The sequence below is a fragment of the Gopherus evgoodei genome, chromosome 1 (genome assembly GCF_007399415.2).
Source record: "Gopherus evgoodei ecotype Sinaloan lineage chromosome 1, rGopEvg1_v1.p, whole genome shotgun sequence".
Lineage (NCBI taxonomy): Eukaryota > Metazoa > Chordata > Testudines > Testudinidae > Gopherus > Gopherus evgoodei.
The window spans coordinates 99,725,947-99,740,242 of NC_044322.1; the positions used below are offsets into that span (position 1 = coordinate 99,725,947).

General features: G+C 38.3%; 1 protein-coding gene across 1 annotated transcript in view; it reads right to left on the reverse strand.

Annotated features, from left to right (window-relative positions):
- NALCN (sodium leak channel, non-selective) overlaps positions 1-14,296 on the reverse strand; it is a 335,712-nt gene that overhangs the window by 46,799 nt on the left and 274,617 nt on the right. Inside the window, 7 exon segments of the mRNA XM_030568085.1 lie at positions 1,296-1,427; positions 1,529-1,649; positions 1,967-2,023; positions 3,443-3,565; positions 3,739-3,830; positions 5,004-5,073; positions 5,483-5,584. Coding sequence (XP_030423945.1) covers positions 1,296-1,427; positions 1,529-1,649; positions 1,967-2,023; positions 3,443-3,565; positions 3,739-3,830; positions 5,004-5,073; positions 5,483-5,584 — 697 coding nt within the window.

Genomic DNA, 14,296 nt, shown 5'->3' on the forward strand with positions numbered 1-14,296 from the left:
CAAACTGGGAGGGATTGCAACTGCTTTGGAGGACAGGGTCAAAATTCAAAATGATCTGGACAAATTGGAGAAATGGTCTGAGGTAAACAGGATGAAGTTCAATAAAGATAAATGCAAAGTGCTCCACCTAGGAAGGAACAATCAGTTTCACACATACAGAATGGGAAGAGACTGTCTAGGAAAGAGTATGGCAGAAAGAGATCTAGGGGTCATAGTGGACCACAAGCTTAATATGAGTCAACAGTGTGATACTGTTGCAAAAAAAGCAAACATGATTCTGGGATGCATTAACAGGTGTGTTGTAAACAAGACACGAGAAGTCATTCTTCCGCTTTACTCTGCGCTGGTTAGGCCTCAACTGGAGTATTGTGTCCAGTTCTGGGCACCGCATTTCAAGAAAGATGTGGAGAAATTGGAGAGGGTCCAGAGAAGAGCAACAAGAATGATTAAAGGTCTTGAGAACATGACCTATGAAGGAAGGCTGAAGGAATTAGGTTTGTTTAGTTTGGAAAAGAGAAGACTGAGAGGGGACCTGATAGCAGTTTTCAGGTATTTAAAAGGGTGTCATCAGGAGGAGGGAGAAAACTTGTTCACCTTAGCCTCCAATGATAGAACAAGAAGCAATGGGCTTAAACTGCAGCAAGGGAGATTTAGGTTGGACATTAGGAAAAAGTTCCTAACTGTCAGGGTAGTTAAACATTGGAATAGATTGCCTAGGGAAGTTGTGGAATCTCCATCTCTGGAGATATTTAAGAGTAGGTTAGATAAATGGCTATTAGGGATGGTCTGGACAGTATTTGGTCCTGCCATGAGGGCAGGGGACTGGACTCGATGACCTCTTGAGGTCCCTTCCAGTCCTAGAGTCTATGAGTCTATGAGTCTACAAGGTAAGGAATGAATAGTGCAGAGCCTGCTACAGCAGCGGATTCCCCTGCATAAAAAGGATAGAACAGGGTCCAGGATCTAGGATCTAGATCTAACGATGGAAGGAAAGGAGGTCAGATGTATTAGATAAATACGTATACACATGGAGAGAAATTACTATGCAATGGGAAACCTACATTAGCACATGAATTTACCACAATTTCGGATGCAAATCAATATTCAGATACTTAGATGCACATTTGCAACTGCAGTTGTCAAATTTGCATGTGAAACTGTTGTGACTCCGTGCTCAAATGACCCTCGCAGTTCTGCATGATTTCATTTTTAAAAAACAAATGTTTAATAAATACATATTCAGAAAGCTGAAAATTATAAATGTTACAAGAAAGTATTTAAATATAAAAACTTACAAGATATATAAATATATCCATGACTCCTCCAAAGTCCCTTATGACAGCTGTTGGTGTAAAAAACAAGCCATCTGCCATAATCTTCAGATTAAGCTCAATGCTCATGAATATTACAAAAACATATTCAGCAATCTGAAAATCAAAGCAGAGATCAATCACAACTTAGTAATAAGCAGTGGAGAAAAATAAGATGGTTTTGCTTTATTAAGTGTGAGATGAATCAGTAATGTTACCTGGAGTGTTGGAGCACGCATAACTCTTCTAAAGGGGGATTCAAACATCATAGAAATGCAGGAGCATATAGTAACAATGATCATAACCCAGTCCAGGTAAGTAACCAATCCCAGCAAATCACTGTCAAAAATATACGACAATCATTAAAGAGAAACTTGATCAGTGTCATTAAATCTCTGTTAAAAATACAGTCTAACTAAAGTGTTTTCTGTGAAAAGTCTGGAAGGAGGTATTTGAAAAGTTTCGTCATGTCAGAAATACATAGTAAAACTAGAGAAATAACAGAACAAACAAATGGAAGAAAACAATTCCCCACCCCAGAAACCCAAACAAACAAACAAAAAACACAAAAAAGAGATATTTTAAACCAAAAAGTATAATCCACATTGATATGCAAAATGCAGTCAAACAAATGAAATAACTTTTGCAATGCTTACTATAGCTGATGGTATTTGGTATTTTTCACAGCTCCGGTAACAGGATCTGTTTTAGAACTATAAAAGGAAAATGAGATATTTAAAATTCAGCAATTTAAATTGCATTTCAGTGGCCATTATTATAACTGTAGTGTGCATATATCACCTCACAGCAATTAACTGTCTAGCTTAATGCCTGACATCCATGACATTTTCTATGACTTAATGCTCAAATGCTACTTTTTATAAAAAAGTTGTTTTAAGTTTTATTTACCCAATTTTTGTGTCAGGTAATTTTAGTTCAAATTACCAATCAAAACAGTTAGCGGTAGTTTAATTTATGGCACAGCTCTGAGCAAGATAGCTTTAGATTGGCTTTTAAAAACTTTTAATTTAAAATGTAATTAAGTCTGAGTCCAGCTTCTACAATTAATAGCTTACTTTATTCAGTTTTGGTTTTCTGAGAGAAACAACCCATCTGACACACAGCTTCATGTTTTAAAGAGTTTCCCTAAAAGCCCTTTCATCTTGTATCACAATTCATCGGCTGGGTCCTCAGCTGGTATAAAGTGGCTTCACTTTTTTGGTCCAATCTTCTTTAATTACTTAGTTCAATAATTTTCTCATTAATATTCCCAAATATTTCTCATCTAATTTCCTGACCCTTAAATCCACTGATATAAAAAAGCTCCCAAGCCTAACAATCTTCAGCTATAAAACTCAAAATAACCTCTTCATTCTATCTTCTAAAACCCAGGAATGGATAAATTTCTGCTCCCAGGTACATGATGTAAATCTGGTTGCCTTCAATGGCATCTGCATTGTGAAACTGAGAAGAGAGGAGCACATATACATACAGAAGAACCCAGTCATAGTGAACTTGGATGTAGGGAAACTCTGTAGTGAAACAGAATGAAAGCCCCAAATTGTTTCAGTGCTTTTCACTGTGCACAATGAAATTCTGGTTATATGATCCCACTCTGAGAGGTGCTGAGAGGACTGTAACGAGAATTAAGGTGCTCAGCACCTCTCAGGGTGAGGCCCATCATGAACATCTGCTTATAGTGATAGTCTTCTGTTGTGGGGCAAGGTTTCGCTTTAAGAGGATTCCATGTAGTAAACACATGCACATTACTTAGAATGAGCAGGCCTGACATCAACATGCATACGTACCATTCTCTTCTCCACTCCTGTCCCCAATCTGCTATTGGTTACTGTGACAGGCTGATTCACGGTAGCTTAAAGATGGCAGCTGAAGCTTTACCCCTTTCTGCCTACCTCATGCCTGCAGCTTCCTTATCTCATCTCATGATCTTGGACTGTCTTCATGAGCTTATGTCTTTTGTTTCTTTTTCTCTAGCAATGAGATTATATCATGGCTAGTTTAACTCTTAGATGCTATGGATTAGTTGCATATACATTTCCTTTCAAAATAAATAGACTAGCTCATAAAGAAAGTATTTGGACAAACTCACTATTGAAAAGTAATGCACTCACGCGTTAAAGCGAGCACGCACAACCACCCGACAAAAGTTCCTGAATCTGTGTTCTCGACCAACTATGAAAAGTGGCTTATCAAAATATGGATGATTCTCTCGCAACTCCTCCTCTTGGACTTTCCTTTTAAAAAATAATACATAATATATTTAATTTACGCAAAAGACATCCATCAAAAACATCCATTATCATTTTGTTTTTATTTCATTGCAGCTGTTAGGTTGCTTTTTTTCCATTATACAATACCAACATTTCAAACTGAAAAGTTCATTTTCAAATCTTTGGTTTGTAAATACCTTTTCATTTCAGCTTGTTCCTTTTTTTCCTGGATCATCTTGATCTCACTGTCTTCTCTCTGTGCGTTTCTGTATCTCACTGTATTAGAATGCTAGAGGCAAAACAATTACTTAAAATGTGTTTTTTCCTTTAAAGATGAGAGCAAGATATAATCTTTTACACTGAATCATTCAAATTGTGAAGTCTTCGCTTCTAAATGCACTATAAATCATGTAAGCCAAGCATACTGGATGGTATGTGCTACAGCATATGCTTGGTTACTTTCAGTGAATCAAATTTTGTTGTTAATTCCCCTGGTGCAACCTCAGTGAATTCAACTTTATTACTGCATTAACTCTTCCTATCTTTATTGAACATCATCATAGTTGTTAAGGGCAAGATTGCGCTCACATAGGGGAATACGAGGCATTAGACTCTTCCTCAGTCTATTGAGCAGGCTGCATGTATTTCTGGTCCAAACACAGGGGCAGAACAGTGTCTATATAACAGGTGTGCAGGGAGTCGGTAGAGGGTGTCAGAACCGTCAGAGCCAATGGAGCTGAGCTGGTTCTAAGGGGGAGCAATCTGGTACCTGCTCAGACTCACAACTGCTTCCTTAGTTTGCCATGGTGCAGCTATGTGCTGACAGTTATTTTTGGCCCTAGGCAAAGTAATAGTAGAAAAGCTGCACCCTTTATATTTACTTATCCTTTACTTCAGTGCACATCTAGAAAAGAATATGGGAGCATAAAACTAGAGGGATTGAAAACTCTCATTTTTGTCTTGAAATTCTCCTTGCTAAAATGAGAGACTTCAGCAAAATTTAATTACAAATTTCCAGAAGTGAAAATGGCATCGATTTGTGAAAATATGCCACAGTGAAATTTGTTCCTGTTACACCCTTTCAAAGCTGGTAGACACAGCAAGGTTTTGATCCAATGTCTCACAAGGCTGATGATATTTTTTAAACTTTCACTGGGGACATGCAAGGTAGGCTGCCCTGTATGGCAAAGTAGTGGATCAGTACTACCTGCAGCTTCAGCGAATTTGCTGTGTAAGCAAGTGTTGAAACATAAAGAAATCTATCACATGTGTGAATATGGTGTTTATTCTGAAGATAATATTAATGTTATTATCCTATTTGTCTTCTGATTTCCTAATAAGATCTCAAGCCACAGATTAGAAAGTGAATGTTATATAGGCATTAGACTTGTACGGTGATTGTAGTGCATATTAATCTTTCCTATGTTCCACAACTAAAACCATCATTTTTGTTTGGACTTACATCTTGAGTCAAGGTTTCAAGAGATTTTCCCCTGCTGATTCGCTGGCTGTTGGAACCATGTCTTAGTGACCTGAAACAATCATAATCAATTTGATAGTAAATCTCAAGATCAAACCTTGACCTTTATATGATGGCCATTATAAAGCACTGCTCTCCAGATACAGTATCTCAAATTCTTATCATTTTTCCTTAGCTTACATGAGAAGCTTTTATGTTTTTCAATTGTCTTTAAGCCTATCTAACATAAACCAATTTATTTTCCTTCTGATCTTTAAACTGATAGTTCCGCAGTCAGTGAAGGAAATGACATTTGAAATAAAAAGGCCTTTTCCCCATTTATGTACTACAATGAATTTCATTATTGTTACAATAAAAAATGTACAATTTAGTTCTTTGTATGAGTCATTGTGCAAGTTTAACTCTATTCATTGAATTTATTTTAAGATTATTTTAAAAACACTTTTCCTGTTTGTGTTTACCTGCGCTCTTGCCGTATGTGATGCTGGACACTAAGTATTGACCTTTCCTTTGCAGGTTGCCCCTCAAAGGATCCACTCAGCATGCGTTGTCTAGTGCAGGCCCTAAAAAGAAATATTGTGATTATGATAAACAATAGGAACTTCCACTGTAAACAATTTTTTACAAAGTGAGACCAAATAATTGCACTGCTGGAAACAGACAGACATGCTGTTATTACTTTTGGCATGTCACAACTGGCACCTATAGTTTTGAGGGAATGCAAGGGCACAGCTTCACAGAAAACAATATATAGGACAACAGAACAATAGTAAGGGCAAGTTGTATTTCGCATTAAAAAGATATTCATATTCCCAAAGCCAAATGAGATGCAAAGGTTCCTCATCCTGCTGTATAATCAATGACAGGACCTTCGTTATGACCTCTCCTTGTTGGAACACTGTGCCCCATTTGTGGATCTCCTTTTTAGGATTTGCTATAGCAAATGTACTTCCCCCAGAGTCCACTCACATGTATAAATTGGGCCAATGCACAAATCCATCACCCTAGTCCACTGGAAATGATCCAAATTTATTCTGTGACTGTTACTCATGCCATAACCTCCCATTAATTATTATTACGGAAACTTTCAGCTACGTGCTGGCTCTTCACAGGGCAATCACTTTTAAACCAAAAAGAATGGATTTATTTTTCATGTCTTTCAGACTGAGAGATTTTTGGGGCATGGACGTCAATTTTCTATATGCTTGCAAAGTGCTTAGCACCATGGGAACCCAATCTGATTGGCTTCTAGGTACAACTATTATATAATGGTGTAATAATAATACCAATGTTTATAAACAATATTATTATTAGTAGTATTATTCTCCATAATGAATAGGAAATTCTACAAATACAGGCTCTAATTCAGGACAGAGCCCTTTTCAGGAAAGCACATTAGCATGTACTTAACTTTAAGTACCTGTTTACATCTTATAGCACACACTTAAGTGCTTTCTTATGACTGGCGACATAATATGGTTTAAATTGGACAAGGCTGGAAATCTACACGAAGAAACGACCAGCAGCCAAGTGTGACAAAGGATTGTTCTGATATAGCTGGGGGGACAAGGGACACCCTGAATCCTTCATTGAAGAGGCAAGCTGATAGTGTTCTTGTCCCATGAAAAGAGGGTCTGCCTGTGAAGTGCTAGTGAGCAATATTTCATTAGACATGATAATATTTTGCTATTTAAGTCTAGGATCTAGAATGAATGTTATGATTTTACTTTATATGTAACCATTTGTTTCCATTACTTCTACTTGCATCTCTATGTTTAGTTAGACTTATACTTGATTTCACTATAAACAAATCTAAGTGCTATGAGTTAAGCAGAGCACTGGTGTGAGGCGAAAATAGTAAAGCTGGGCTGTACTCTTTCTTTGGAAGTAATACATCTGTGAACACCGAGTGTCCAGTGGACCAAGTGGCTGGACGATGCAGGAGATGCTCCGGGGGCTTCAGGGTTGGAGCATTCCTGTCTCTAATCTGCACAGTAGCAGTGGGGCCTGCGAGGCCTAGACGGGAGTTCTGGTGTTGCCTGCAGCCAGTGGAGTTGGGGAGCTGACCCATGGCTGGCACAGACAAAGCTTCCCAATGCTAAGGGCAGGTGGTAGCGAGTTGCCTCACAATGTTGGGTACCCCTGGAAAGCATCACAGAGCACTCCAACTTAATAGGAATATGGGCATTTTTTTTGTACTGCCTGGAAATAAACATTTTTGGTCAAGAAAAAAATAAAAGTTAGATTTAAAGAGAAGAGATGAATGCCTGATGTTGAAAGAAAGGATATTTATGCCAGAGGAATATTTGAAGAGGTCACATTTATGAAAAAATCTTTACTTGCCAAGAACACTGCAACCTTGGATTAACACCCAGGGATAATGATTGATCTTATTTTGTATTACATCTTCTTCATTGATATGAGTCACAAGTTGATATCTAGATTATTCAGCCATCTAACCGTTGCATCACTGAGGGTGGCAAGGTGTGGTAGTCCACCCACTCATCTTCTAATTGTGCACTCCTCCACCACATGTTTGACTATCTGCATCACTGCCCCACAGTCATTGGCTAAACCAAATTGTGGCATTGTGGCAGCCAGTCTGGCTGTTCCAGTCAGTAGTCTGTTAAACTCAATCCAGGATCTATGTGCAAGGCTGCCACCAGGTGGATGTAAGTTAAGACTTCTGAAATTCATCAGTGAAACAGATGTAAACCAAATATAAATATTTGATAAAAGCAAGTTGAGACTTGAAGGTGCAATCTCTCTATTTCAGTTGCTATTGCCTTATATCTGATAACATATATGAGTATTATGAATGTGAACCCTTTGTATACATCACACCATTCACTAACACTTTGAGCCTTTGAATACATGTTTATTCACATTGTTCTAAATAACATTGCACAATTATATATGGCAGGATGCGATCTCATGAAGGCAATTATTGCTTTTTAGGGGATAACTGTTTTCTTTCCAATATTTCTGTGGATATCTGTTTTCACTCTTCTCTGTTGTTTTCCTTCTCTTGGTTTTAAGCACATAGATGAAAGGAATGTGGATCCACTGAGAGATCTGTCATGCAAATACGCGTATAATGCCTGCCTATTTTTTCATCATCCATTACACCAGAATCCCACTAACATGCAATATTATACACTTATTACAAGAACACATTAGATAACATTATACTGAATAGTCAGAAATAGAATGGCATTTAAGAAAATTGCAGTATGTCTTGCAGTGCAATACAGTTTACAGTATCTCAGCCAATATCTGAATACAATGAATTTTAAAGCATTATGCGATGTAGGATAATGTAATGTAATCATTTCAAGAGACAACAAAAATATTCTTTGAATAACTATGTAATTTCTGTGTAAAAGAATAATCATTATTTTTGAGAAATGGATTCTACCTGACTCGATTAGAATGCAACTAAGGTCTCCCAAAGCAGAGACAATAGTAGGTTTTGATGTGCAAGTTCTCTCCTATAATGGTTTCTCATTGAGATAATGGAACAGTTTGTATTTGTATCTTTGTGAATATGAATTATTGTGCTCTTAGGCACATGCATCTGTATTTTATTATCCAGAAATAATTGTTTCCTTACATCCACAAGTGACTTCCACATAAATGTTTTCACATGCTTGTACACAACTCATTTAGACACCCAGTTGCTTTGTGAGTGGAGAACACAATTCCTTGCTGTACATAATAAAAGAGAACACTGCTTGCAACCAAGATACTAAATTCTTCCTGTGACTACATTCTTGTGCCATATTATTACATGAATAACGAAGCTAATTAAATAAATACTATAAAGGAATAGACCTGGATAAAGGAGCAGACTTGTTGAAAGATTATTGTCAAGATTTTAAAAAAGTAACTGCCTAAAGTTTGGTTCCTAAGTCCACATCTAGGTGCCCACATAAGTTGTCTGATTTTCAAAAATGCTGAGAGTCCAGAAGTCCCTGTTGAAATCAATGGAGAAATGATGCAATGCCAGTGCTACAGGACAGAGACCAAGTGACTTGAAATAGATAATGCAAATTGGCAGGGGCAGCACTCCCAGCGCCACAGATGATGTGACAGAGAAGACAGTTTTACAAGTTCCTTAGCTTGTTTACTAAACATCTCCTTACTTTTCTCTTCTGCCATCCTCTACTCTCTGGGAACGTTTCCCTTTATGAATCCTTAGCAAGTGCCAAAATGTGCCCGACCATTCTCCCAATTGCTAAGGGTCAGATTTTTTAAAGATATTTTAGGCACCTTAAATGGCAAATAGGCACCTTGTGGGATTTCCAGAAGCACCCGGTTGCCTAACTCCCATTGATTTCAATGGGTGTGAGATGCCTAGGTGCTGATGAAAATCCTACTAAGTGCCTAGCTGCACCTTAAGGGACCTAAATACTCTTTAAAATCTAGCTCTAAGTGCTCTGCACTCAGTTAAGAGTTCAGAGTAAATCCTCTCTCAGTACGATAAACCTTTATGAATTGGAGCCAGGAAAAAATTTCAAAAACTTTGAAATTTCTTTCAAAAATGGTGTAAAAAAATCACCACATCACAATTTCCCCTCCCCCTCCCACATTTTACAACCAACTGTAATGGCACCCACCTCTCACAAGTACCCCCTCTGGTTGGGTGTGTCTGTGGTCTTTAAACCAGTCGCAGTCCTGCCATTGGGCCATATCCCCAGAACTTCCTCCCTGGAGGCAATGGTTTTGCTCTCTTAGTCTGTTTTGGCCTCAGTCTTCAACTGGGTCTCCTGACAGTTCAGTTCCCTTCTGGGGGTTTACTGACGTCCAATTGTAGGCCCTTCCCCAGTAGCCTATGGGGGGCGGGGACCCAGCCTTCACCGATGTCTTACCCCCAGTAGCCAGCCAGGAACTCTTCCTTGCTTTCCCGGTCCCTACTAGCACTGGGCTGTCCATTGTGCTGCAGTTCCCTCAGCCAGCCACACCATCCACGCTGCTCCAGCTCTATCGAGGAACTGCCCTGTCTCTGATTCTGTAGCTCCTTTTTACAGGGCTCTCTTGGGCCCTGATTGGCTGCTTCCCCTGCAGTCACTTTAGCCTGCTTGGAGGCCCTCTCCACTGCTCCTTTCTTGGGATGGGTGTGGAAGAACCCTGAGGCCTCCAGCAGGGGGCCTCTGGGCCTAGTCCACCCTGTCACACTAGCTCTGTTAGATATTAGAGCAGGGGTTGGCAACCTTTCAGAAGTGGTGTGCCAAGTCTTCATTTATTCACTCTAATTTAAGGTTTCGCATGCCAGTAATATATTTTAACTTTTTTAGAAGGTCTCTTTCTATAAATCTATAATATATAACTAAACTATTGTTGTATGTAAAGTAAATAAGGTTTTTAAAATGTTTAAGAAGCTTCTTTTAAAATTAAAATAAAATGCAGAGCCCTCCGGACCGGTGGCCAGGACCCAGGCAGTGTGAGTGCCACTGAAAATCATCCCACGTGCTGCCTTCAGCACGTGTGCCATAGGTTACCTACCCCTGTATTAGAGAGATTGGACAGTCATGTAACATGTAGGGTGACCAGATAGCAAGGGTGAAAAATCAGGATGTGGTAGGGGGGTAATAGACATCTATATATGAAAAAGCCCCAAATATCAGGACTGTCCCTATAAAATTGGGACATCTGGTCACCCTAAGTAATATGTAATGAGAGAGACAGGAAACACTGGAGAAAGACAAGTAGAAACACGTCAAGCTGGTTGCAATGTTTACTTGCTATGCAAAGCTCTGGATGCAGTTTATCCCTTCCTTCTCTGCAAATGCAGCTGCAGCAAAGTCCTTTGTGTTGATCTCTATATGCACAAAGGAAATAAAGTATGTTTAATAAGAACAAATTACTAGTCAAGTTAGAGGAAGAAATTACACTGAGCTTGGTTGCAAGACAAGATCCCACAGGGATATCATATACCATACATTACCAGGGAAAAGCTGATGGGGTCCAAAGTCATGAATGAAAGGGGCAGCAGCCCTTCACATTATTTCCTTCCCATTTTAAAACCCCTGAAAAAAAAAGCAAAACAGACAGTAATTCAGCTAAATACTCCACGCCATTGCAAGATGCTGAACAGTTTGTACGTAGATTATAATACTGTACCTTCCACTAACAGTATGAGGCCTCTTGCTTTGCGGAAGGTGGTGCTCTGTGTGATGACTTTATTGGGAGGTCTGTTTCTGACATCAAGTATAGATTCCCTGCTTATGTTGCTGTATCGCTGCAATTTGAGGCTTGTTTCATAAATGAACATCATTTAGTTGAACTGCACCAGAGTCCCTATCTACATTTTTGTCTGTTACATACAATTCTCCTGGTGAGTCCTTTGGACAGAATCTTTAATAGAACATGGCAATGCTCCATCAGTAAACCCAATATACAAAATACTATCATACTCATTCATTACTGATGATGATAGGTTCTCTCACTGAATCTTTCCATCATGCGATTCATGATTCCAAAAAACTTTTGTCATGGTTGTCTGGGACAACCTGATATTCATGTTCCAGAAGAGCTGGGCACGCACCAGATGGATCCCAGCATCCACTTCCATCATCTTATAGATTACATTCACTATGGCACTGTCTGGACAGCAGGCCAAATGCACTTTGTTAACACAATCAAACAACACTACATTTCAGCTATTCAATTTGACTGTATTGTTAAAACAATTTGAATCTTACTAGTCAAGCAAAATGGACTATTAATGAAACTTGGATATAACAAAAAGCTTTTCTTCCTGGGTCTCTCTTATGTGATCAGATGTTTCTAAAAAGAAAAGACAGTAAACAGTAAATTTGTCTTCTTCAGTGTCTATGCAATCTAGCCATCTAAAATAGCATATTTACATGCTCATCTCTTTAGCTATCTTACATTCTGGTCTTCATTCTTGCCCTGTTTTCTAACCATTCTCTCCTAGCTGATGTGTGTCTGGGTATTTCCTTGGATTAGAGATGAGCCAGTCACAGAGCTTGCTTCATGATGATCCATTAAAAGTATGGAGCTTACTTAGCACAACAAGTACAAAAAGGGGCAACATTTTCCAATGAGCAGATGTTAAGCAGCTCCTGAAATTCTTCATGTTTGACTTTGCTGGAGACTAGGTAGAATCCAGTGGCAGCCTTGGTTTCTAATGCTCTAAGAAGCTGATTGTGACAGACACACCTGAGATTAGTCAGATCAGTTGTTTAAAAAAAATTATAGGTATCCAATCCTAACATTGAACAAAAATAGAATCACAGATTTAAAGGAGAAACCCTGATTGATTTAGGGTTGAACTTGTTTTAAGTGACCACTCAAGGGACCAACACAAATTGATTGTTTAATGGAGGAGGCGTTCTAATAAGGATACAAATGAACTACTTACTGTGTCTGAGGATACTCTGGGTTTGTGTTTTAAGACAGGAAGTTGCCTGATCAGGGTGGCCCATTATAACAACATATTGAGATAGTTTAATCAGAGACACGGTAAATAAAGTAATGTCATAACCCTTTTAGAAAGAGTTAAGAACTTGTTTTTCATTCATTGTGATATGCATAAAAGATCACTGTGTTTTGAAGAATGCTTTTATAAGATCAGTTGAATAATCTACCAGAATACCAGCACACTAGTAAAACGGAATTTTTAATTCAATCACTACAACATATTTTAATGACGCACTCAAAGCATAGTTTCAGACTGAAGATAAATGTTCCTTATTGATTCAGCTGTTTATTCCAACTGAAAGCTTCACTTTATGCATGAGATAGGCTATTCCTTCAGGCTCAGTAAATGTCAGAAAAGCTTTGTCTGGAATAGTGAATACATTGTTGTTTATACTTAGCACTAGTTTACAATTTAGCTCTAAAATCAATTATAATGTAATGCATATCAAAAGCTACTCAGCCCAATGTGGCTTATTTCCAAAACTGTCACAACTGATTACTTAATGATGACCTTTGAAGAAGTTGATTTTTTGTCCAATAGACCCTGAAACTTAGATGTTGCACTATGTATGTGATATGCTGATGGGAAAATGGCTCAGAATAGGCAGTACAGTAAACAGCCTCAGAGTTGGTCAGGTAACCTATATCTGAACCAGAACCATGTTCTGCATTATTGACATAGGTAATCCGAATATTTTTATTTTATTCATACAGCATCCAAAAATGTGCTAAGGCACTTTATAGGACCAATAAAAAGATGTGACATGGCCTGTGTCTTGTGGAGCTTGCAAACTATTATGTGATGGAATATGCATATTTAGCAATAGGGGGTGATGAGGTGAGAAAGATAAGGCTCACGCACAGTGGTAAGATAACATGGTCATATGTGTATATCTGGATGGTTCCAGTATATTTACACAAATGATTGTAGGGGGAAAAAGATGGTGGCTGGTAGAGTTTTCCATTCTCAGGGTGTAGCATGTAATAGAGAGGGGAGTGGGGGAAGAAAACAAATATGAGGAGAGTGGGGTAAAGGCTGGTGGTGCAGAGGGAGTGGGAGAAGCTCATCAGGAATGACTGGTAATTATTATATAAAACATAAAGGTGATGAATGATTCTGGGAATCAGACAGATATTTAGCTGGCATCCATGATGCTGGCTCTGGTGGCAGACAGAGGCAATTTTATTAGTCTTTACAAAAGCTATTTTTCTAGACTTTGATATTCCAGATGATAATTAATCCATAACTGATGCTGGGTGTCATCTTCAATTCCATTTCATTTGGTCCCAGGTTCTGACCTTGGAAGAGTTGCCACCAATGGGAGCATTAAGTGATCATTCAAGAGATGCACAAAGATGGAATTCATCCCATTGTGTACAATTTACACTCTTTCTTGTTTATGTTAAAATATTTAGAATTTGATAGAAATATTCTTCAGTAAGGGTGGGTAAGAAGGACAAAAAAGGCAGCACAAAGCATAAAGCAGTCAGAACAGAATTAAAAGTTTTTTTGTTAAAATAATTTGAGCAAACAGAAGTTGTTCCAGAGCAGTTTTAATGTATAGAAGCACGTAAACCCACCTTCATCCATACAGACAACGAGTAAAAGCCTTTTGGTGGGAATCTTTAGAGAAGGGTCAACTTCAACTATTACTCAGTGTTTTAGGTACAAAGATCACTTCTTCCACTGTCTGGTCTATAATGTAGCTGAAATTCAAATGTCGCAGCTACTTTTATTAATGATAAAAACATAGTAGTTGTGATCAGTAAAAAGAAAAACCATAATCTTCATGCAAATTTGAGTTTCTCTGCTTCCTGTGACCAGTATG